Source organism: Lolium perenne, chromosome 3 (genome assembly GCF_019359855.2).
Source record: "Lolium perenne isolate Kyuss_39 chromosome 3, Kyuss_2.0, whole genome shotgun sequence".
Taxonomy (NCBI): Eukaryota; Viridiplantae; Streptophyta; class Magnoliopsida; order Poales; family Poaceae; genus Lolium; species Lolium perenne.
Window position 1 is genome coordinate 256196162 of NC_067246.2, and position 22119 is coordinate 256218280.

At 43.3% G+C, this 22119-nt stretch overlaps 2 protein-coding genes across 3 annotated transcripts; both read right to left on the reverse strand.

Moving 5' to 3' along the window:
- Positions 1 to 700: 700 nt before the first annotated feature.
- Positions 701 to 5649, reverse strand: LOC127344805 (uncharacterized). Its single transcript, XM_051371138.2, has 5 exons — positions 5404 to 5649; positions 5180 to 5294; positions 4001 to 4121; positions 1655 to 2764; positions 701 to 1473 (listed from the first exon to the last, which is right to left on the reverse strand). The coding sequence occupies exons 2-5, from the start codon at positions 5224 to 5226 to the stop codon at positions 1054 to 1056; spliced, it is 1698 nt and encodes a 565-aa protein (XP_051227098.1). The 5' UTR covers positions 5227 to 5294; positions 5404 to 5649; the 3' UTR covers positions 701 to 1053.
- A 3798-nt stretch (positions 5650 to 9447) lies between these two features.
- LOC127344806 (uncharacterized) lies at positions 9448 to 12750 on the reverse strand. Of its 2 annotated transcripts, none has more exons than XM_051371140.2 (4): positions 12494 to 12750; positions 11263 to 11439; positions 10271 to 10490; positions 9448 to 9922 (listed from the first exon to the last, which is right to left on the reverse strand). In XM_051371140.2, exons 1-4 carry the CDS (start codon positions 12607 to 12609, stop codon positions 9683 to 9685), a joined length of 753 nt encoding a protein of 250 aa, XP_051227100.1. In that variant the 5' UTR covers positions 12610 to 12750; the 3' UTR covers positions 9448 to 9682. The 2 variants fall into 2 exon arrangements, with proteins under 2 accessions (XP_051227100.1, XP_051227099.1); XM_051371139.2 differs by having other exon boundaries at positions 11263 to 11448; positions 12494 to 12749.
- Between the last annotated feature and the right edge of the window lie 9369 nt (positions 12751 to 22119).

Below are 22119 nucleotides of genomic sequence, written 5' to 3' on the forward strand. Positions count from 1 at the left end.
GAGAACATCTAGCAATGATCACTTGTAGCCTCACGTCAATTAAATGCGAACCGAGGTAGTAGATCTGTAAGACTGGAGAAATTGATGTAGCGGGAACAAAGAGAAATAGGTGTAGCTACAAGAATTTGATCAATGTAGCAAGATCTTTCTTTTCGTTTTGTTTTAGGATTGTGTACATCTATAATGCGTTTAGGACATTTCGTTATTGCAGAAGCTAGGTGTGTAATTGGTATATCCATGATATTAATATATTTTTTTATAGAAAAAAATTGGTAAGCTTTTTTTTATAAAGAAAATAATATTAATATCTCGAATTGGTTACGTGATCTTATGGGTTTGACCTATAATCTACCCCAACTTGTTTGGGAATAAAGGCTTTGTTATTGTTGTCGAAAAAATTTGGTAAGCTTGCCATGTGAATATCGGATTTCTTCTACACAACATCAACGATAAAAGGAACTGGCAAACTCGAGTTGTAGAAGAACCTCCTTGCAAAACAAAAGAATGGTTTATTTATTTATATACACTATGTATCCCAATAGTTGTTACTGGACGTAAATCACATTTGCGTGCCCATCTTGGTTAGCCAGAAGGACCACTGGCTGTTGATAGAGAAACATATGCCAGGATTTCAAGCATAAACATGTGAGTGCAGCAACAACGTATCTCTCTAAATTACAACCCAACATGTGGGAGACCAGAAACAAAGTTATCAAATCATATTGAAACTTGAAAAGCCAATGTGAATAGTCATAAGAAAAAGGTTATAAGCATGTAGTGTTCTGGTACTTGGAGCTTCCAGTCTCTGGATAAAGAGGTACATAGTAAAACCCCACAATCTTGCTATCTTCAACCAGATATATGAAAAGATGGGGGAAATGTAAAACCAAGCAGAAACAGGCAAACATAATACAACTCATCGTGGGTGTGTGTATCTTTCAACGCAACGGACGTGAGGCAATAAAGCTCTTGCTTCATCTAAAAAAAGCATAAAGCCTCGCAATTGGAAAGAACAAACATAATTATGGACAAAACCTTTACAAATGGTAAACATCATAGTGGACCAAATGGCTCCGGGAGTGGCTCGAATCGGTGATCGAACACAGGGCTCTGGTCAGACTTGTCATCGACACTGTGCAACCAGTCCGTGTTCTGAGCGTCTTCCCTCAGTAACATCTCCTCATACCTTGAACTGCCATATATATCCAGTTCACTCGATGTGTCTTTAGTTCCAATGCTTTCTCTATCTGGAGAATCAGTTGAGCTCCCACCATAGTGTGAAAGAGCTCCATTAGAATCACTAGAGAAGTGTCCGTTGATGCTGCCATTGTCGGTATAAGTGTCATGCTCACTATTTGAGTTCTGATGGCCAGGATCCGACATTCGAGCTGGCTGACCCTTTGCAGTAGAAGACCGGATGCTATGAGGAAACAGAGATGCACCACGGATGCCACCCAAGTTCTGTCGAATGTCCTGTCATAAATAAAAGTTACTCAGATTCTTCTCAGTAATATTATAATTAATGGTGTACTAGGTCCTCGGCCTACAATATTACTCAGAAACCATTATGAAGTGAATACAACAATTGATTGAAAGCAATTCCAAATAAACGAAAAGGCTGACAATTTATAATTGGCATGAGCCCCAAACATACCATATGCCTGATAGCCATGTCAAGTGACTTCCTTGATATTGTCCTACCGAATCCATTGTCTTCACTTGTGGCAGACCGAGAGGGTCTAGCGGGCTGACTGTCCATAACAGATCTCTCAGTCTGTCGATTGTGGTGTCCATTGGTAAGAGAAAGTGTCCTGGATGGCGCATCAGAAGATTTAGTTCGGGTAATAGCAGGCACAGACATCTTCTTCATAGGAGCTGAGGTAATTGGTTCAGCATTCAAGGTTGACCTGGCTCCCAAACCAATTCCTGGCCGTGCTCTACCAGCAGATAATGGCCTTTCTGGTAGCTTTGTCCTTAAGTTAGGTGGAGTATCACTTGGGAAATCTGGAATATCTAGTGGCCTAACTGGAGCTCGCGAACGTGAATTTGGGGAACTTGGACGGGATGGTGGTGCTGACGATGGTGCTGACGAGGGTGCTGACATTCGACCACGGTTGGCTATCAATCGGCCACCAGATGTTAAGTTACTGGTGCTAGAAATCCGCCCAACTGATGGTGAGCGACCAATGGGTGGAGCTGATGGGCGCATGACAGGTTGGCGCGTAGGTGTAGACGACCGAGAACTAGAACGGCTTACTGAAGCTGTACTTGAGGAAGAGCTAGTACGGCAAATTGCAGGAATTCTACCAGAGGATGAGCTGGGACGACTCACTGCAGGAGCGGTGCTTGATGATGAGCTGGAAACCATTCGGGGACGAGAGGTTGGAGTTGATGACCTTGAGTTCTGTGCAGATAAGCTCTTTACACCAGTCGAGTTGCCCATGGAGTGGGAACCATAAGAAGAGCTTTTGACTGGAGTAGATGGACGAGTTTTGGCTGGACTAGGCGGACGAGTTTTGGCTGGAGTAGATGATCGTGCTGTCACCGCACGTGAAGCTTGAGCTGATGGCTTTGATGGTGGAACAATGCTAATCCTCTTGGTAGGGGTTGTAGGTCTCGAACTGACAGAAGAATTGCTTGCAGTGAGCACTGATGACCTATTGTTGGTAGACATGAGAGCAGATTGAATTGAAGGGCGAGAGTAGCTTCTTGCTGGTCTAGTGGGAATTGTGGGATGCCCATTCTCTGCCTCATGAACGAAAGGCTGAAATAAACATGTCATACAGTTATGTTAGTTAAGATCATCATCATATATCCACTAAGCGAGTATTACAAAGTTTCAAGGAGAAGTTGTACAGATAAGTATACTACATGATTAGAAGAATGACAGGGCAATAGCATTATATCAAGTATGTGCATTGTCCTATTCCTAACTGGAGAAAAAGTACTGTTGCTTTCACTGGACAAAACATATATCATAGACTGTAAAAAGAAAATATTTAACACTGCAAAACATTCCAAAATTACATAAGAGAAACCCAATAATACCGAAAGTCGACCAGACGCCTCACACCTGAACCTTGTGTATTTTACTGATTTTCCAAGCATAGCCCAATGAGCAGAACAAAAGGTTCTACCAACAGCAAGTTATTATTCTAACTTTTTTACTTATGTAGAGCTTGCTGCAACTTAAACAAGATATTATGGTCCATAGAAAGTGAAAGCTGTACCTATGAAGCATGAAATTAAGATGTATAATATCCTATTAATTTCCTGGGCTGTTCAATGCAAACAATTTTTCTTTAACCTTCCCCATTTGTAAGATCAGCATTCAGTTGTCAATCAAGAGGCCAGAGATAGACCATGCATTTCTACTACTGTGATTGCAGATCAGAAGTTACAGCCCTGAACAACTATACAAGTCATATAGACTCCTTCAAAACATAATTTTGCATTGTAGTCTACAATATCTTACTAAATGAAAAAATTAAGCGAATCCACTTTGTTTGTAGACTTGGCCCTCATGCAAATCCCTCTTGAATTATTCCCAGCGAGGAAGATAAACTACAGAGAGAAACTAATTCCATAGAAACAATATGAAGCACTGAACAGTTAATATAACCATGAGATCATATGGTGTAATCAGTAGGCTGGGCTCAACTGACTCAAGTGGTTTACTGCAACTAGTTAAATAGTACCTCTGTTCTAAATTATAAGACGTTTTGGTGAGCCAAATATGTTGTTCATAACATGCTCTCGAATTCACGAATGCAGTATCAAAACCGATACCAATTCTGCGCATGGACGTGTGTGGGTGGATGTGTGTGTGACTAGTTTTGCACAAGTTACTCTTGAGTCTTGTTCCTAACCGTAACACATGCACAGAGGGTCACTGAAAAGCATGTAACAACCCAATAAAGCAAAAAAGAAAAACTACTTTGAAACTACAATTTGGTAATAAAAACAGAACCAACACATATCTGAAGCTAATGGTACCAACCCTTGATGCTCTGGTCGTAGAGGCCGATCTGGTGATAATTCGTTTAGGCACATTTGAGGGTGGGGCTCTCTCAGCAACCTCCAGTTTAGGAGCACGGGGAGTTCCCGGGGGAGTAAGAAGCCTGAGGAATGCATACACATGTTATATAAAATCAGAAGAAGAAAAGGAATAACAGATGCACAAATGTGCGCACATAAAACATCAGAAATGCTTTATCCATACAAGACGACGATCAGAGAACACATCAAATGCATATACCTCTAGGTTCTAGTAACAGCACAACATCTCATTTGAATTCTTTTTCATGGTAAGCTCTGCTCATGCGGATGAGATCCTAGTAAACTTTATTGTACACCTAGATGGAGCTCTACTTATCTCAACACGGTATTAAGGTCGATGAGGGTTTTATACATTACTCCCTGTCTCCTTCCGTCCCACGAAACTTATCTAGACAAATTTAAGACATGTTCCATGGGACGGAGGGAGCACTATATATAAGTGCAACTGAAAACATTAATTACAAACAAATTACAAACTCAGCTAAACTGAGAATGAAATTGTGGACTGTATCTTTAGGTAGCCAGTTGCCACTGGTCCATCTTTCAGTCTTCCAAAAACGAATTTCACAGCCGAATCCGTATGTATCTGCTAGTGTTACAGAATCTTGGTATTTGTATTATTACAGTATACTAATTAAGCTACTTATTACAGTGTCATAACGTCTGATTCAAGACATCCTAAAAGTTGGACATTCAACTGGTCAGCCTAATTGTGAAGCTACATTTATTTTATTTTGCCTTTTCCAAGATAAATTGACACTCCCAGAGGCCACAGTACGGTACGCCCCATGCGCTGCTCCGTTAGAAAGGAGCCCACAGACCGACCAACCATCCAGGGAGTAGATACTCTGCTTCTCTCTAATCCCAACTAAACCAAACTGGTTCAATTATTCACTTCCGGCAGTCGTTAACCAGAAAAGGCCACACCTGCCACAACCGACAGTCGTACCCTACCATGATTCCGCTCCAAAACGTTTGGAATTTCCAAATTGGAAACATAGTATTTCAGTAAGCTTGCATCGATGGTGCCGGTTTGAAAGGAAAGGAACAGAAAGAAACAAGGGAATCACAAATAAAATCGAATCGGGCCAAAAAAACAAAACGGGAGCAATATGATTACCAGTCGTAGTCGTGCTTCCCGATCTCCGTGCCGAGCAACTCCTCCATCGCAATCCCGCCTTCTAATCTAACTAACTCGCAAAAATTCCCCACCGGCACCGGGTCGACTCCAGCAACTGCAAACGGAGAGGGCGGGAGAGGTCACTCGTCAGCACAAACGCACGCTAATGCTTAAAAAAAAAGAACTCGGCTGCAGTACAGCGGTTCTTGCTGCCCGGTACTCACACTGTCTCCGGCGATCCGGCGAGGCTTCCGGGGATCGCGCCGCCGCAGGGGGACGCGGATCGGCCGAGGAGCCTACTCCCCCCGCGCCCAAGCGAAGCTTCCGTGCCCGCCTTGGCCTTTGCCTGCGGCGATGATGAGGTGTTCGACAGCGAGACCGGAGGCAGGGTCGCAGCCGGGAGGGAGAGGAAGAAGAAGCGAGAAGAGCGGATTCGTGTGCGTGCTCTTCGCAGTCAATTTCTTCCCCCCGCCGATTAATTTATTCCGCTTTGATTCGGTTTTCGAATCGCTGCGCGGTAAGCGAGCCCGGGCCCAGCCGTTCACGAGAGTTCCGACGCGCGCTCGCGGGCCCACCTGGCAGTGGGCGGGGGTCAAAGGGAGGACAGGAAAAAAAATGGGCGGTAAAAAAAGTCGGCGCTGGGATAGAGGCGACGTGTCGGAGTTCGTGGGGCCGCACCATGACGTCTTGGGGCGGGTTTGTCGCCGGGCCCATTTGTCCATGGCCCACGCGTGGCGTAGACGGACAGGGCTCTGGTCAAACTTGGAATTTTTTTGAACTTGTGATTTTGTTTTGGAATTGTTGAGGTAAAAACACTGATTAGAGCAGCGGTCTGTGTTGTGACTAATTCTACCGGTGCCACCTGCTACGGCTTACTACGCCTCTGGTCTTAAATTGCCGATCGGCAACTTTGGCGAGCTGGCGTTATGTAGTTGGCGATTATGATAGTCAGAGAGTCAAATATGGGCTACGCCTCCGCATGTGTTATCCATGTCATGCCCAACAACTTCGGTCAACCACGCAGCGCAGAGTAATATATATAGATGGAGACAGTAGTTGAAAGGACCAATAAATTGTCAAATTAACAGCTAATTTGAGGGATGGGAGCATCTCTAGATACCGCAAAACTGCAGAAAACCTAAAATTTGCAGGAAAAACTACACATTCATTTTTTTGGGTGTGAACCGTAAGAGAAACCCTTCTTCTATCTACAGTTTTTTGGTTGATTATCATGTACTCTTTCTGTTCCTAGAAATAAGTTATATACTAGTTTTTTGTGAAACAATTCAGACATAAGTTTTGAGAAAAAAATTAGAATATAAATTTATTGTGTTGCCTTACTTGTATGGACAATATTTTTTAGAGATTTGATTAGGTTTCATTATCTTATGCAAACTCCTTTGTTAGCTCGCGTCAATTGCCTAGGGTTAATTCCAGCAAAGCATTGTGTAATTTTCCCTAAATATGTGTTCTTTAATTTCTGTGTCAAAAAACTATATGGTTTATATCTAGAAACCGAGGGAATATATTGTAAAGCTTTGGGGGACGATAACTTTTAGTCAACGCTCGTCAGACCTAACTAGTCCGACGAATCGTTGTCGTACTCCACCTAGCTACCCCTATTGCGATATGTTCTTGGCACAATCGGACCAATCCGTGCGGGAGCAAGTCCAGCCATTGATGGTGGCTTACCGACAGAAGCAAGGGCGGTAGGCGTGGGTCAAAGTTGGAAAAAAATAACTTACTTTCCTTTTGTATGGTGAGGGAAACCACTTGTCAGAGCTGGCGGTTCCGTGAGACCGTGACTTCTATTGGTGTAAGCTGCTAGCCTGTTTCGGCTTATGCCTCTGATCTAAATTCCTAGTTGTTCCTAATTGGCAACTTTGGCAAGCTGGCATTATATATTGACCATTATGATAGTCAGATAGTCAAATATGCGCTTCAGCTCAGCATGTTATCCATGTCATGCCACAACTTTGGTCAACGACGCAGCACAAAGTGGAGTAGTTTAGTTGAAAGGATTGATAAATCGTCAGATTAACAACTACCCAAATTTGAGTGATGGGGGTCAATGCAGGAAAGGGAAGCATAGCAGATGAGTTAGCACGACATGCTAAGAGCACAGGAAACTCAGCCGCCTCTGTCTGTAGCTTGCTCGCTGCTAGCTTGTGCTTGACGATCGTCGTGATAGTACAAGATTTGACCACTCACCAGCACATTTATCAGCTCTAGGAGTAGGTGTTAAAAACACCTACTCCTACTCTTCATCTCAAAAAAAAAAAAAAAAAAAAAAAAAAAAACTCATGATCGTACTTACGTCACTTCATGAATGACTCGTGTACATTCATTCATTCCGATATTGGACGTGTCGAGTGAAGTAATTTGTCAGTGAATGCAAGCTTTCATTTATTCCATCAGCGGCCTCTCGTGGAAGTATCAAAGTAACATCCTAGGTTCATCCGTACATTATCTTTTCCGGGGAGCATTTTATTTACATAATTATGGTGGTCCAAAAACTTGTTTGTAATTTTTTATGTACCATTTTTAAGATTTTCTTTACCTTCTGTTGAGGATTATAGATAGATAGGTAGTCGTCTTTTTTTTCTTCTAAATCAACCATGATGTCAGGGCCTAGAATAATTAATCTTCTGCTTACTTTTTGATGATGAGATATTCCTCTGGTGTTAATGTTGGTGTTGAAAGATTAAACTTTTGTAGGTATGGTTCTTCGGATCTTACTTCGGCAGATCGATCTAGGATCTTTTCTCATGGTTGCCATGAGGATGTTAGTCCTCACAATATTTGTTCCGGCTGCTATGTCCTCGATAATAGTGATTCGTACTCTCAGGTTTCCAGCGACATCGACGAATTTGTTCGGTTACTTTGGTGTTGGTACTCTTGCAGATGGTGATTGACTACTTCATTAGCTACGCGCGTGCATATAGTCTTGGCATTGCGGATCAAAAAATTATGGAAGAATTTTCGTTGGTATTTTCAGGTCTGTGGTTTGGTATCTACCTTCAGTTGCCTCCGGAAAGGTACAAGATTATGTTATGAAAGAAGAAAGAGTTTAAAGATCTTGAAGATTTGTTGGTTATTTTGTAATAGTTGAAGGTCATCTGGTGTCATTTTGTAATAGTTGAAGGTCATCTGGTGTCTCATTACTATGTACTATTTATTATTATAAATATATGTGGTATTGATTGTCAGAAAAAAATATAGATAGGTAGAAAATCTACTTTTCAGCAACTACCCGGTGGACAGAGATCCAGTGCCCTGACTGAGGCAGGGCACGGATGAATAGTACCGTGCCCTGCTGCCTTTTCTGGCCGTTGGATCGAGAACCAATGGCTGGATGAACGTGAACAGGCGCATGCTACAGGGACATCTACAGCAGTATATTCGCTACAGGCATCGTCCACAGATCTACTACAGGGACATCTGCTACAGCCGCAGTGCGAAATCTGGTCTATTCATTTTCGATCCAACGGCCAAAGCAGCAGGGCACGGTATTGTTCATCCGTGCCCTGCCTCAGTCGGGGCACCGGATCTCTGTCCCTACCCGGCACCATCTCCTTGCACAGATCATTGGTTTGAAAAAACGGCTTCTCGCGAAACAGAGAGCCAAAAAATCGCCCTCAGTATGAAGTACCATTTTTATACCAGTTCACCTTGCATCAAAGCACATAAGAGACTCTTTGACCCGAAGGAATTATGTACTACAAATTCTGAAGGATATAATTTCTTGTCAAGTTTACCTATGTTAATTGGTTTGTAGGATTGAATTTCATGGGATTTTATTACTAAAGAAATGATTTTCACTACACTGAATGAGAAATCTAATAACAACTCCAACCTCATGGTAAGACTTTTTCTCTTACGGTAAAATCATACAGATAAATATACTGTAGGATTGAAATGTCCCTAACATTACATTCCTACATTGTCCCATTCTTGCGATTTGGAATCCTACGAACCAAGTAGACCGTAAGTAATCTTTGGGACTGTCCTCTCTAGACCGCTGCTGCTATGTCACAGAATTTTAAATGTTTTGAATATGGAGTCACAGGGAATACCTAACTATAAAGGACTGCAAGATGCCGTTGTGCTATTTTCTTTGTATTTTCGAGCATGTTCTGTATATTGGTTTTCTCAAAATTACAATAGTAAAATATTTCTCAGATAAATAAAGAGATGGCAACAATTTTTGCCAACTTCAGAAAAAAAGATTTGCGCTGAACGCTTGGTATTATCAGCACGACAGTCAATCATGCCAACTTCATCTTTGAATTGCGTCTAGCGCTTGGTATTATCAGCACGACAATTAATTGTGCCAACTTCAGAAAAAAGTTAGCACTACAACCAGGCAGGAGGCACACAAGTAGCTCAGCTCTACGGAGAATTACCGACGCCTGTATAAGATATGACTGTCATTACATGCGTCGGTAAAAGTTATATGCGCGCTCTTGCAAGATAGCAATACACAGTACAACACACACAAAATCAATGCCTATGGCTGTTCTTCCCTGGTAATTTCATCTGCTTAGCTCGTTCTTCCTCCTCTTCCATCTTCTTTCTGCGTAAAGCTTCTTCTCTTTGCTTTTGGATCCCTTCCAACTCCAAATATCGCTCCATCTCTTTCTGATGCTGCTCCATAGCTTCTTTTCTTTGAGATTCTTCTACTTTCCTTCGATTCTCCTCGATCATCTTATCCAGCTCCTCCCTCTCTCTTCTTTCTTGTTCCTGCAAAGTTTTGTCGATGTCGAATTAGAACTGAGCGAGTAAACATGGAAAAGGTTCGTCAAAGACAAACAAATCAGAAATCATGTGTATCTGTTTGGTTTCGCTGATTGTGAAAACAAGTTAAGAAAACATTTGCTCGTTTCCAGTTCTGGTGATATGATTGCATATATATTTACACATGTTTGGAATTTTGTTTGCCATGCATAGATGAAAAAATATAGATATATTAGCACCAACACCATCAGAACTCATGAGGAAGCTGAATCGTTCAAAATCAAAGTATAAAAGCGCCATGTTGCTCCAAGCAAAATGTACTGATAAGGATCACATGACATGCATAATACTTACTATTTTCTGTCTGGCTTCACGCAGAGCTGCTTCCTTTTCTTTTTGTAGCTGAGCATCAACCTCATCAAATAACTTTTTGATACCTTCCTCAACTCGGCGTTTTATTTCATCTTTTACCTCCTCAGAGTTCAGACGCTCCTCAACATTTTTCCTAACGGCTTCTTCAACTCTCCTAGCAAGCTCCTCTTCCAACAACTTAAGTTCAGCTTCCTTTTGGCGTCTGTGTTGAACAAGTGAAGGAGTTGGTTTAATACAAATGAACGGCAGGATTCCTGATCGAAATAAGTGCGCGTTTGAAAGTTTAAAATAAATCTACAAATTAATAAGTTCAAAATGAGGTAACTTTGTCCATCAAGCCAAAGGGCAACTTGCAAAAGTGTCATGATCAGTGTGAGATAAGCCAGTTTGTAGGACATCAATTTCAGAACAAAATGGGATGGAGTAAAGAACAAACACCAGCATGATCCATCAAGAAAACAGAAGCAAATATTGTTACACATTGGTATTCAACCCTTTTGTTGTTTTAAAAAACACCTGCTGTAGCAATATACAGTAATATAGTGGAAGAACGTGGCATAATCGAATACATAGACGTACGGGACTTGGATAATAGTTGTGCTTTTTTGGAGATGGTACAATTAGTATTTACAAGAACAGGAAACTTACCATTCAGAGTTGAGATGCCAGCTTAAAATAGAAGGAACAGCAATAAGAATTTGCCATTTGTGCTTAGTTGATGGTTTGGATTAACATATAGACAATTGGACACTTCTCAACATGATGCATTTTGTTGATGATGGAGAGCTCCAATACGTGACTAGACAGAGTGGACTTAATGCAGAGCAAACAACATAGAGAAGATTGGAAGAATGCTACAGTTTCACAAGAATGTCTATATTAGTTTAAAATTCTGTGAGAAAAAAATAAGAGGGACCCGTAGCAATGTAAAAAATGGCAACGTGTTCACTTAGCAAGAATGAAAAGAATTTTACCTTTTCTTCTCTTCTTCTTCCTTCTTTTGTTTTTCAATTAAACTGTTCTGTTCTGATCCACGACTTGGGCTACAGGAGTTATTTACAAGGGAACTTGAGTTGCTCCGACTTCTCCGTCGTCTATGTCTCCTCGGTGATGGAGAGGTCCTACGCCTCCTATGAATTGGGGACTGGCTCCTGTCCAATCTAGCAGGAGGATACCAAGCTTAAGAATATGAATAGCAAAATACAACAAAAAAGATGTTCAGCCCATCAGCATACTAAACATGAACGGGGAAGAAAGACAGATGACATGTCATCATGTCAATATTCATACCAAAAAAATACAAGCACATTCAAATACACCAATTCAACATTATCAGTTTTTTTTTGGCTGACTTACCCACGATTGACAGAAGTCCTAGAAAATGGAGCTAAGGTTTCTTGTATGGAGTTCACTTAAGAAAATCATTGGACATGAGACATACTTGTGCAAAACACCCCATCATAATTCCATTCTAAAACAGGGGTGACAGCAAAAGTTGTATATGAAACAATAGCTGCAACTCACCACAGTGTATAAAAGATTAATCAAATTTATTCAATCTTACGTGTATAAAAGAGCAACATACGTCCGTGAATATATGAGATGATATGACATTATAATCAGGTATCGTATTCTCTTGAAATGAATCTTTTATTTCAGTTGACTTACTTACAATCACACTTGATGTCCATTCTTTGCTAAATTAATTAACTAATTAATTATCCCCATCAACAACATCCCCCAAAACAAACAATCTCCACATCTCATCAGTCTTGCACGCAACACATAGATCCATTCCAATCCCAGCCAATATGTAACCCGGGATAAATGAATGCAGACAGTAGCTGATGGCGGACCGAAGACAGCATGAAACACGGTAAGGATAGTCACAGATACATGATTTCAAAATCTTGAAGCTCTATTATAACTCTGGTGCTAACTGTCACTTCGACAAGCACGCCTCCAAACCAACGCAACTAATTTGGTTGCAACATAGTAATAAAGGATGTATGCATCAAATCGATGCAGAGCACGGGGCTTCGTTCCCCCTTTTCGAAAAAAAAAGTTTGGTATCAACACGGACAGGCTAAGATATGGAAGCAGTAAGCCGGACAACCTTGAGCTATGCTGATAATCTACCAGAAACCAAACCAACTTTGCGGTAGGAGGGGGGCGGAGAGAGAGAGGGGTTCGGGGCGCGCGTACCGGGAGGGGCCAGGGGAGCGGCTGCGATCTCGTCGGATCCGCCGGTTGCCGTACATCGGCGACGGGGAGCGCCGCCGCCGGCGGGGTGGCGGCGAACGAGACACCACGCGCGGCATGCCTCTCCGTGGAGCCTCCGCGCAGGGCCGGGTAGCTGGGATGCAGGCGGCGCGGCGAGCGGAGGGGAGCGAACGGTAGAAAGCCGAGACGGACCGCGGTAGCAGGATTGTTTAGCGAGGCAGGCGAGGACCTTATTGTTAACGCAGGTGATTTAGATAAATCTTGAAGAACCTATTTGAGCAAAATCTTGAAGGACCTATGTGTTAGAGCATCTCTAGCAGAACCTCAAACCTTAACATGGATCGCATTTGCAGGCTGGTTTTAGGATTTTCACTTTTTTTTTGGGCCAGAACAAATCCTGTATACGCGGGGAGGCACATAAATATTTTACTGGGTCCCATTTATTGCTAGCTTCGGTCGGTATTTATTTCGTCCGGAGGGGCCAATGAGGGCCGAAACCCTCACTCCACCGCGCTTCTCCGTCTCCGCGTCTGTTGAATCCGCCGCGGGCAACCTGAATCCATCGTGTCATCACCAGATCTGAGCTCCTGTCAGGACCCAGCGATCCTGCACAAGGAAGAAGGAAGAAGGAGCTCCGCTTGGCTCCAGATTGAACAGGAAGATAAAATTGCTGAAAATTAAAGACAGGAAATAATTTGTTTTTATTTTGCTTGATCCTCCCGACCTCCCCACTCGTCCTTATAATCTGGATCGAGCTCAAGCGGAAATACAATTTTAACCTTGTCATGGTTCAGATAGCAAGGCATAAAGAAGGGGTAAAACTGACAACTCACTGGTTTGGACTGCCGTTGCTTTTGCTTCTTGTCTGAGTGGTGAACTGGTACCTGGCACTAGGCAAGGGTCCTGACAGGGCCCCCCCCCCCTGGAGTCAAGACATCATGGCTTGAAATTCGGAAATGTTGCCTGGATGAACTTGGCATCTTCCCAGGTAGCTTCCTCCGGTGATAAGCTCTCCCAATGAATCAACCATTGTGCAACAGCAATATCATAATCTCCAGCACTACGAGGTACTTGGCGACGGTCAAGGATAGCGAAGGGAGCCGTTTTTACCTTGCCATCAGGAGTCACCAGCGGAAGAGTTGTGTTGGGAACCGCTGATTTGCCTAGGTGCTTCTTCAGTTGACTCACATGAAATACATCATGAAGGAGAGTACCGGTTGGTAGTTGCAGTTTGTATGACACTTGCCCGATCTTCTGCATTACACGGTAAGGACCATACCATTTAGAAGTGAGCTTCAGAGCATTACGTAGTCCCAATGCTGTTTCCCTGTAAGGTTGCATTCTTTAAATACACCATATCACCGACTTGAAAGGAGCGTTCTGTTCGATTCTGATCCGCAAACTTCTTCATCCTGTTTTGGGCTTGCATCAGGTTTTGCTGCAGAGTTTTCAACATATGATCTTTCTCAGCGATGGTGATTTGGACATCTTGTGCCACATCACAAGGGATAGAAAGTGTTTGGATGTGAGGGGGTGCATATTCATAGAGAGCTTCGAACGGCGACATTTTGATTGATGTGTGGTAAGCACAGTTGTACCAAAGTTCAGCTGTTGGAAGCCAATCACACCACTTGGTTGGTTCTTTGAACGCCATGCATCTCAAATACTGTTCCAAGCATTGGTTGACCCTTTCGGTCTGTCCATCCGTCTCTGGATGGTGTGCAGTAGAGAATTTGAGAGATACTTGCAGAGTGGAAAAGATTTCTTTCCAGATTATGCTAGTGAACACAGTATCTCTATCACTGACAATTACTGAAGGTGGACCATGCAGTTTAAAGATGTTGTCAATGAACAGGGATGCTACCTTGTGGGCAGTGTAAGGGTGACTGAGAGGTAGGAAGTGAGCATATTTGGTGAGACGGTCGACCACGACAAGAATCACATTTTTTCCTCTGGACTTAGGCAACCCTTCGACGAAATCAATGCTTATCTCAGACCACTTCATCTTTGGAATATTCAGAGGGTTTAGAAGTCCTGGGTACTGTACCTTCTCAGTTTTTGATATTTGGCATACTGGACACTCTGAGACTTGCTGTGCAATGAATTTTTTAAGGTGTGGCCAATAGAATAACCTTTTCAGTTTGTGATGAGTGACTCTGTTTCCTGAGTGGCCTCCAATAGGAGATGAATGAAAAGCCTCAAACAAGCGTTGCCTGAGGTTTGTGTTTGCTCCAATGTATAGCCTGCCTTTGTATCGGAGAACTCCATTCTGCAGAGAGTAGTTTGGTTTGCTTTCATTGGTGATGGCTAATTCTTGGAGTAGCTGGGTACAGGTTTCATCATGCTCATAAGATTTTGCTATTTCTTCAGTCCATGCTGGTATAGCTTGAGAAATCAGAGAGCAGGAGTCGTCTTCAGTTTCTTGAAACTGTCGAGATAGAGCATCAGCTGCTGTGTTTTCAGCTCCCTTTTTGTATTCAATGGAATAATCAAACTCCGGGAGCTTGAGCATGAGTTTATGTTGGACTCCTTCAATTAATCTTTGGCTGCCTATATACTTGAGGCTCCTCTGGTCGGTTTTGATGATCAACTTATTTCCCAGGAAGTAATGGCGCCATTTTTTAAGGGCCAAGAAAATTGCCATGGCTTCTTTTTCATAGATAGAAAGTGCACTGTTGACTGGCCCAAGACCCTTACTGAAGAAAGCCAGTGGTTTTCCTTCTTGCATTATAACTGCTCCTACCCCCGTTGTACATGCATCCGTTTCTAGGGTGAATGGTTGTTGGAAATTAGGTAATGCTAGCACAGGAGGAGTGGTCATTGCCGTCTTCAAACGATCAAAGGCTTCTTGTTGCTCAGGACCCCATTTAAAGGCATCCTTTTTTAATGCCTGGTGGAGTGGTTGACAGATAGTGGCATACCCTCTGATGAAGCGGCGGTAATAGCCCGTTAGTCCCAAGAATCCACAGAGTTTCTTCAAGTTCTTGGGCTTTTCCCAATTAACTATGTCTCTGATTTTTTCAGGGTCTGTTGCTACTCCTTCGGCTGAGATAACATGACCCAGATACTCCACTGTTGGCTGTCCGAAAGTGCATTTGGATAGTTTTGCCTTGAGGTTGTGCAGACGAAGGGTTTTGAGTACAAGCCAGAGGTGTCTGCGATGTTCTTCAGGATTTCTGCTGTATACCAAGATATCATCGAAGAAGACAAGCACGAAGCTTCTGATGTATTTGGCAAATATAGAATTCATCAATTCTTGAAAGGTTGCTGGGGCGTTGCTTAGTCCAAATGGCATTACCAGATATTCGTAATGGCCTAGATGTGTGGAGAAAGCTGTTTTATGGATATCTTCAGGTTTCATCCTGATCTGATGGTAACCAGATCTTAAATCCAGCTTGGAGAAGATTGTGGCCCCGTGTAACTCGTCAAGCAAATCCTCTATGACAGGAATTGGAAACCTGTTTTTGATTGTCAACTCATTGAGTCCTCTGTAGTCGACACATAAACGCCATGACTTATCTTTCTTCTTTACCAGTATAGCAGGAGAGGAGAAAGGGCTAGTACTTAGGCGAATTTCTGAGTTTTTGAGCATTTTCTGAATCAACTGCTCCACTGTGTTCTTTTGTGAATGAGACATGCGATATGGTCTGATATTCGGTGGTTTTGCACCTGGAATGAGGGGTATGCTGTGGTCACAGTCTCGTTGTGGTGGTAGTCCACTGGGTTCCTTGAAAATATCTGGAAATTGCTCCAGAAGGTCTTGCAGATCTGCCGAAGTGACAGGCACCATTGTTACTTGGTCTTTGTTGTCTGAGTCGATTGTTCGAATAAGAACATATCCAGTAGCACCTTGCTCAAGCAGTTTGTTGCATTCATCTTCTGAAATCATTAGGTTACTGGCAGAGAGAATGTGGTCCAGGAATGTATGCTGCTTGTTCTCAATGTTGAGAGTGAGTGATCTTTTCAGAAAATCAAATGTGACTGGGTTGTATTGCTTAAACCAATTTACTCCAAGGATTACATCTGATCCTTGAAGGTCCAATATTCTGAAGTCAGTGCAGAATTGGATGCCTTGCAATGTAAACTTGCATTGGTGAGCCACAGCTGTGCAAGCTAATTGTCCACCTCCAGCCACTGTTACTGTCCTGGGTTGTATTGTTGTCATCGAGATGTTGTTCTTGATTGCAAACGAGCGATCCATGAATGTATTGGTGCTTCCGGTGTCAGCCAATGCAATTGCTTGAGACCCTCTGACCGTGAGAAGCAAGGATATGGTGGATTCACTAGGTACTCCAGCGTATGCTGCTGCAGATATCTGCATGATCTTGCCATCTGGTTTTGGTGGTTCAGTTGGTGCTTCAGCATATGGTTGTGCCACTTCCGCTGTTTCCACCGCTGCTATCATGGCATTCACATCCTCTATTTCATCATCTGATTCATACTGCATGCTGATTGCATTCAGCACTCTTTGCATTCCAGTACAGCTGTGACCACGAACATAAACTTCTGGACAGTACCAGCATTTGCGAGGAAGTCGTGGTCTGTCATTTGCTGGTCTTGCAGCATTGTCTCTTGCTTGGAACGGTCTGCCAGTTTGAGGTGTTGTATTAGGGCGCTGAAATTGCCCCGAGACTGTTGTTCTTTTGATAGATGACAAAAAGGACTTCTCATATTCACGGGCGTACCAATAAGCAGACATCAGAGTTGAGGGCTTTTGACAGATAACATTGTGTTTGATACTTTCCTTCAGACCACTGATAAAACGATCTACAAAGAAATCTGCCGGCAGGTATGGACGGCCACGTTTCATAGATGTCATCCAATTTTCAAAGGTGTCAATGTAGTTGTTAACTGAATTGACCTGTTGCAATTGCTGCATTTGGTCCATTGGGTCAGTGGAGACTGTATCCGGAAAACGCTCTATCAGGATTTCACACAGCCTATCCCAAGTAATTGTTGCCAAGTTGACAGTTGAGCTATTGAGCCAAGTTTTTGCCTGTCCGCGTACATGAGCAATACCCCATTTCGCTCTTTGGTCTGCAGGTATGTTAGCAAGGTTGAACAAGTCATCACATTCGAGCATCCACGCTCGTGGGTTTTCACCAGAGAAGGTTGGAATTTCTATATGGGGTGTTCGGATATGAATTTCTGAGTGCGTATCGGTGCTTGAGTAAGAGTGTTGTCTTTCTCGGTGTGGGGCTGGTGGCTGGTAGGATGAGTTGTGTGTGGTGTTGACTGTTGGCAAGGTGTGACTTTGGGTTGTGTTTGGGATGTATTGAGTGGCTGGTACGAGTTGGTACGAGTAGTATGGGCTGTGTGTGGGGATGAAACTCGTGTAAGGAAGTGGGGATGAATTTGGCTGAGTGTAATAGTGAGGTTGGTTGATGGGGTTTGTATTTTGGGAAAATTGGGCTATTTCACCCGAAGTGGATGGAAAAGAGGTGGTAATCGGGTTGGTCACCGTGTACACTGGGGGAAAAATGGTGGAGGTGTTGGATGGGAAGGTTGGGTGGGGTAATTGGTGTGAGGAAAGTTGACCGAATTGGAGAGGCATGCCATATTGTGGGGTGAAGGTTTGGGGAAGGGTGGATGATGGTGGGGTGGAGGGGAAGGGCGTCGAAAGCTCTAAAATTGGAGATAGGGCTGAAGAAGGGAGAGGTGGTGGTGTCGAAAAATGGTGGCTTTGGACAGGGAAGGAGGTGGGGATACCTTGCGCTGGTGGCGGCGTGGTGGACGGGGCCGTAGGCGGTGGCGCGGTTGGTGTTGCCCTCACTGTCGCCATGACGAGTTGTGTCAGCTTCGCGAGCTCGTTGTGGATGTTGTCGAGCGCTTCGCGCGTGTCCAACCTCTGCTCCTCGAGGCGGCGGCTGATGTTGAGGACCTCTCGGGGAAGATGCTCTTGGATCGCGTCCTCGTCGCGCTTTTGTTGTTCCTCGGCGGCGAGCTTGGCTGCTGCCTCCTGTTCCATGGCGATCTTCTCCTGGGAGCGAGTACGGATGATGGATGGTGGCATAGGAGGGCGGATTGGTGGGGTTGGCGGCGGCCAGAAGGGTGGAGGACGGGGTGGTGGTTAGGGTTTGAGAGGGGATAGGCAGAGGCTCGGTGGCTCTGATACCACGGTGTCAGGACCCAGCGATCCTGCACAAGGAAGAAGGAAGAAGGAGCTCCGCTTGGCTCCAGATTGAACAGGAAGATAAAATTGCTGAAAATTAAAGACAGGAAATAATTTGTTTTTATTTTGCTTGATCCTCCCGACCTCCCCACTCGTCCTTATAATCTGGATCGAGCTCAAGCAGAAATACAATTTTAACCTTGTCATGGTTCAGATAGCAAGGCATAAAGAAGGGGTAAAACTGACAACTCACTGGTTTGGACTGCCGTTGCTTTTGCTTCTTGTCTGAGTGGTGAACTGGTACCTGGCACTAGGCAAGGGTCCTGACAGCTCCCCGCACCCAGATTGTCTCCTGTAGCTCCTCGCGTGAACGTGGGGGCGGGTAGATTGGCCGCGAAAGGAGATCGAACTGTCGCGGCTACGAGAAGACCGAAGCGGAGAAGGTCCAGACGCCACGCACCTCCGCTGCCGCTGGTTGTTGATTATCATTGGCTTGCCGGATGTCTGCACCACCTTCATGTGCTAGCTAGTTTGATCTATATATAATTATGTCAATATTTTAAATAATCTATGTTCGCACATCTTTTATATTATGCCCCTGACAACTTGGTTTGTGTATTGCCGTGGAAACATTCGTCGAAATTTTGGACCAATCTTGTGAAATTTTCGAATCTCGGTGAGGGGCGCGAAAGCATAATTTCTTCCAAAAATTTCAGTCAAATTTGAAAAAATATCATATGTAACACTTCTAAGATGAAAAGAATAGTTAAATGATACCGAATTCGCACTACCTAAATTTCTTTCATTGCATAGTAAGATGTAACACCCCAACTTTTCAAAAACAAGAAAGAAATTGAATTTCCCTTTTTCCAAATTTTGGAACCAACAAAAACTTTTATTAAATTTAGTTTGATGCATAGTGATCTGCTTATTGGTTGTGTAGTTGCCATGTTTGATTGTTGAAATAGTTTGAGATGATCTAAAACCCTAAACCCTACTCTTGCACTTTACCCTTCAAATTAAAACCCAATAAGAAGAAATCAAATTAAAAAAAAGGGCCTATGTGCCTATACTATGTTTTTGGTAAAAAAATTACCTAGGCTTTTCTACCTTGTCTAGATGTTTTGAAAACATCAACAAACCTAACCTAGTATCTACCAACCAAACCAAGTGAGAAACAAAATTCAAATAAACATATGCATAGAGGCATATGTGGCACTTAGCCATTTTTACCAAATCTTGACCTATGCACTCACACTTTCCCCAAATAGTGTGGACCCTTCACCAAACTCAATCTAACCCTAAATAAACCCTACACCATGCCTAAGTGAAGCAAAGAAAAAGAAAAGAATAAAAATTAGAGAAATCACAAAACCCTCACATATGGTTTATGGCCATTTTTGAAAATCTTTAACCTAGGCCATATAAAATTGTGCCAATGGTTTGGAAACTCTTTTAAACTCAAAAGCATCCTTGTTGAATCAAAGAAACCAAAATCAAAACAAAGAAAAATCAAAAACCTTGTTGCATGTGATAATGGTCACATGTGACAATTTTAACATTTACCCACTTTGAGCCCTTTTATTAGGAGATTTTCAAACCAAACCCTGCCAACTCTTTGCACCTCATCCAAGACCTCATCAAGATGAACACTTTTGATGTTGACCACCTTGACCAGATAGTTGACCATTGCTCAATTTAGTCAACCCAAGATGCTACTTTGAAACCAATTCTAGATTCCCTCCAAATTTAGAATCTTCACAAATCTTTTCCAAAATCCAAACCAATGCCATGAGTAGTTGCCCAATATCATTTAGAACCTATCCATGCAGAAATTTGGCCAAAAATCAAACCCAAGAGAGACCTTTGCATGTGATCCTTTTTATTACATAGAGTAAAATTAGGGTACACCCACTCCCACCAACTTTGTACCACCACTTCTCTTCCTCATGTGTACCTCTCTATAGTAGACTTGTACTCTAACCAGTACCATGACCTCACCTATCATTGCTTGATCACCATGACACCACCCTTGCCTCTATCTTGGCTTATGTCACACATACATGTTGGCATTAGTCAAATATGCAAGCCCTAAACCTCTCCAAACATGCTCACCTTGTCAAAACACTTGGACTCACCCCACTTGACCTTGCCATGCCCACAGATACAAGTACAATGCACCAAAACCTCAAGGACAGCATCATGCCAATCACCCTAGTCACCACCATGCCATCCTCTCCTCCTCTCACCTCAGCCCTGTCACACCATGTCCAGTAGACCCCTCACATCCTGCTGATGACGCCAGACACAGTCCTTAGCCAAGGAGACGCCGCCAGAGCCCTAGCCGCGACGTGGTCACCGCCCTCGGCCTCGCCAGCGCGTGCACCCGGCATGGCCACGGGCACGCCAGTACACTGCCCGTCCCCGTCGACACAGCCCACTCCCTGCCCTCTCCTCTCTCCTACAGGACCGCCATGATCTCAGCAACCTTTGAGACAAGCGCATTGGCTCGCCGGCGCCCTGTAGACGACGCTAGGGTCGACGTCCGCCGCCACTGTCCGCCAGGACGATGACCTCGCCCGCACGATTCTGTGCATGGTTTTCCGCGCGTTGATGCTCCCCAGGACCGCCTCAACGTTGCCCACTGATGTCTACAGGAGCTTCTATTCTTGTAGACAGTGTTGGGCCTCCAAGAGTAGAGGTTTGTAGAACAGCAGCAAGTTTCCCTTAAGTGGATCACCCAAGGTTTATCGAACTCAGGGAGGAAGAGGTCAAAGATATCCCTCTCATGCAACCCTGCAACCACAAAGCAAGAAGTCTCTTGTGTCCCCAACACACCTAATAGGTGCACTAGTTCGGCGAAGAGATAGTGAAATACAGGTGGTATGAATATATATGAGCAGTAGTAACAGTGCCAGAAAAGTGCTTGCTGGCGTGTAGTAAGTAAACATGCAGTAAAATAGTAAATAAGCGGAGATTGCAGTATTTGGGAACAAGGCCTAGGGATCGTACTTTCACTAGTGGACACTCTCAACATTGATCACATAATAAAACCACTCTACACTCTATTGTTGGATGATGAACACCAATTGCGTAGGGCTACAAGAGCACCTCAATGCCGGAGTTAACAAGCTCCACAATATTCGATATTCATGTTTAAATAACCTTAGAGTGCATGATAGATCAACACAACTATACCAAGTACTAACATAGCATGCACACTGTCACCTTCATACTATGAGAGGAGGAATAGATCACATTAATACCATCATAGTAATAGTTAACTTCATAATCTACAAGAGATCATAATCATAAACTACACCAAGTACTATATGATGCACACACTGTCACCATTACATCATGAAGGAGGAATAGAGTACTTTAATAACTTCACTAGAGTAGCACATAGATGAATAGTGATACAAAACACATTGCAATCATAAAGGGATATAAATAAGCACTTCACTATGCCATTCATAACAGTGAATAAGTATTC

Bases quoted from the DNA above. Each gene is read 5' to 3' on its own strand.
- LOC127344806 (XM_051371139.2), bottom strand. From the start codon at position 12,609: ATGCCGCGCGTGGTGTCTCGTTCGCCGCCACCCCGCCGGCGGCGGCGC. The intron at 10,491-11,262 runs GTAAAATTCTTT...TGTTCAACACAG, and splicing joins GAAGAAGAAGAGAAGAAAAG to ACGCCAAAAGGAAGCTGAAC. The intron at 9,923-10,270 runs GTAAGTATTATG...AAAACTTTGCAG, and splicing joins GTGAAGCCAGACAGAAAATA to GAACAAGAAAGAAGAGAGAG.
- LOC127344805 (XM_051371138.2), bottom strand. From the start codon at position 5,226: ATGGAGGAGTTGCTCGGCACGGAGATCGGGAAGCACGACTACGACTG. The intron at 4,122-5,179 runs GTAATCATATTG...TGCATTCCTCAG, and splicing joins GGGAAGCACGACTACGACTG to GCTTCTTACTCCCCCGGGAA. The intron at 2,765-4,000 runs GTTGGTACCATT...TGTTTATTTCAG, and splicing joins CTACGACCAGAGCATCAAGG to CCTTTCGTTCATGAGGCAGA.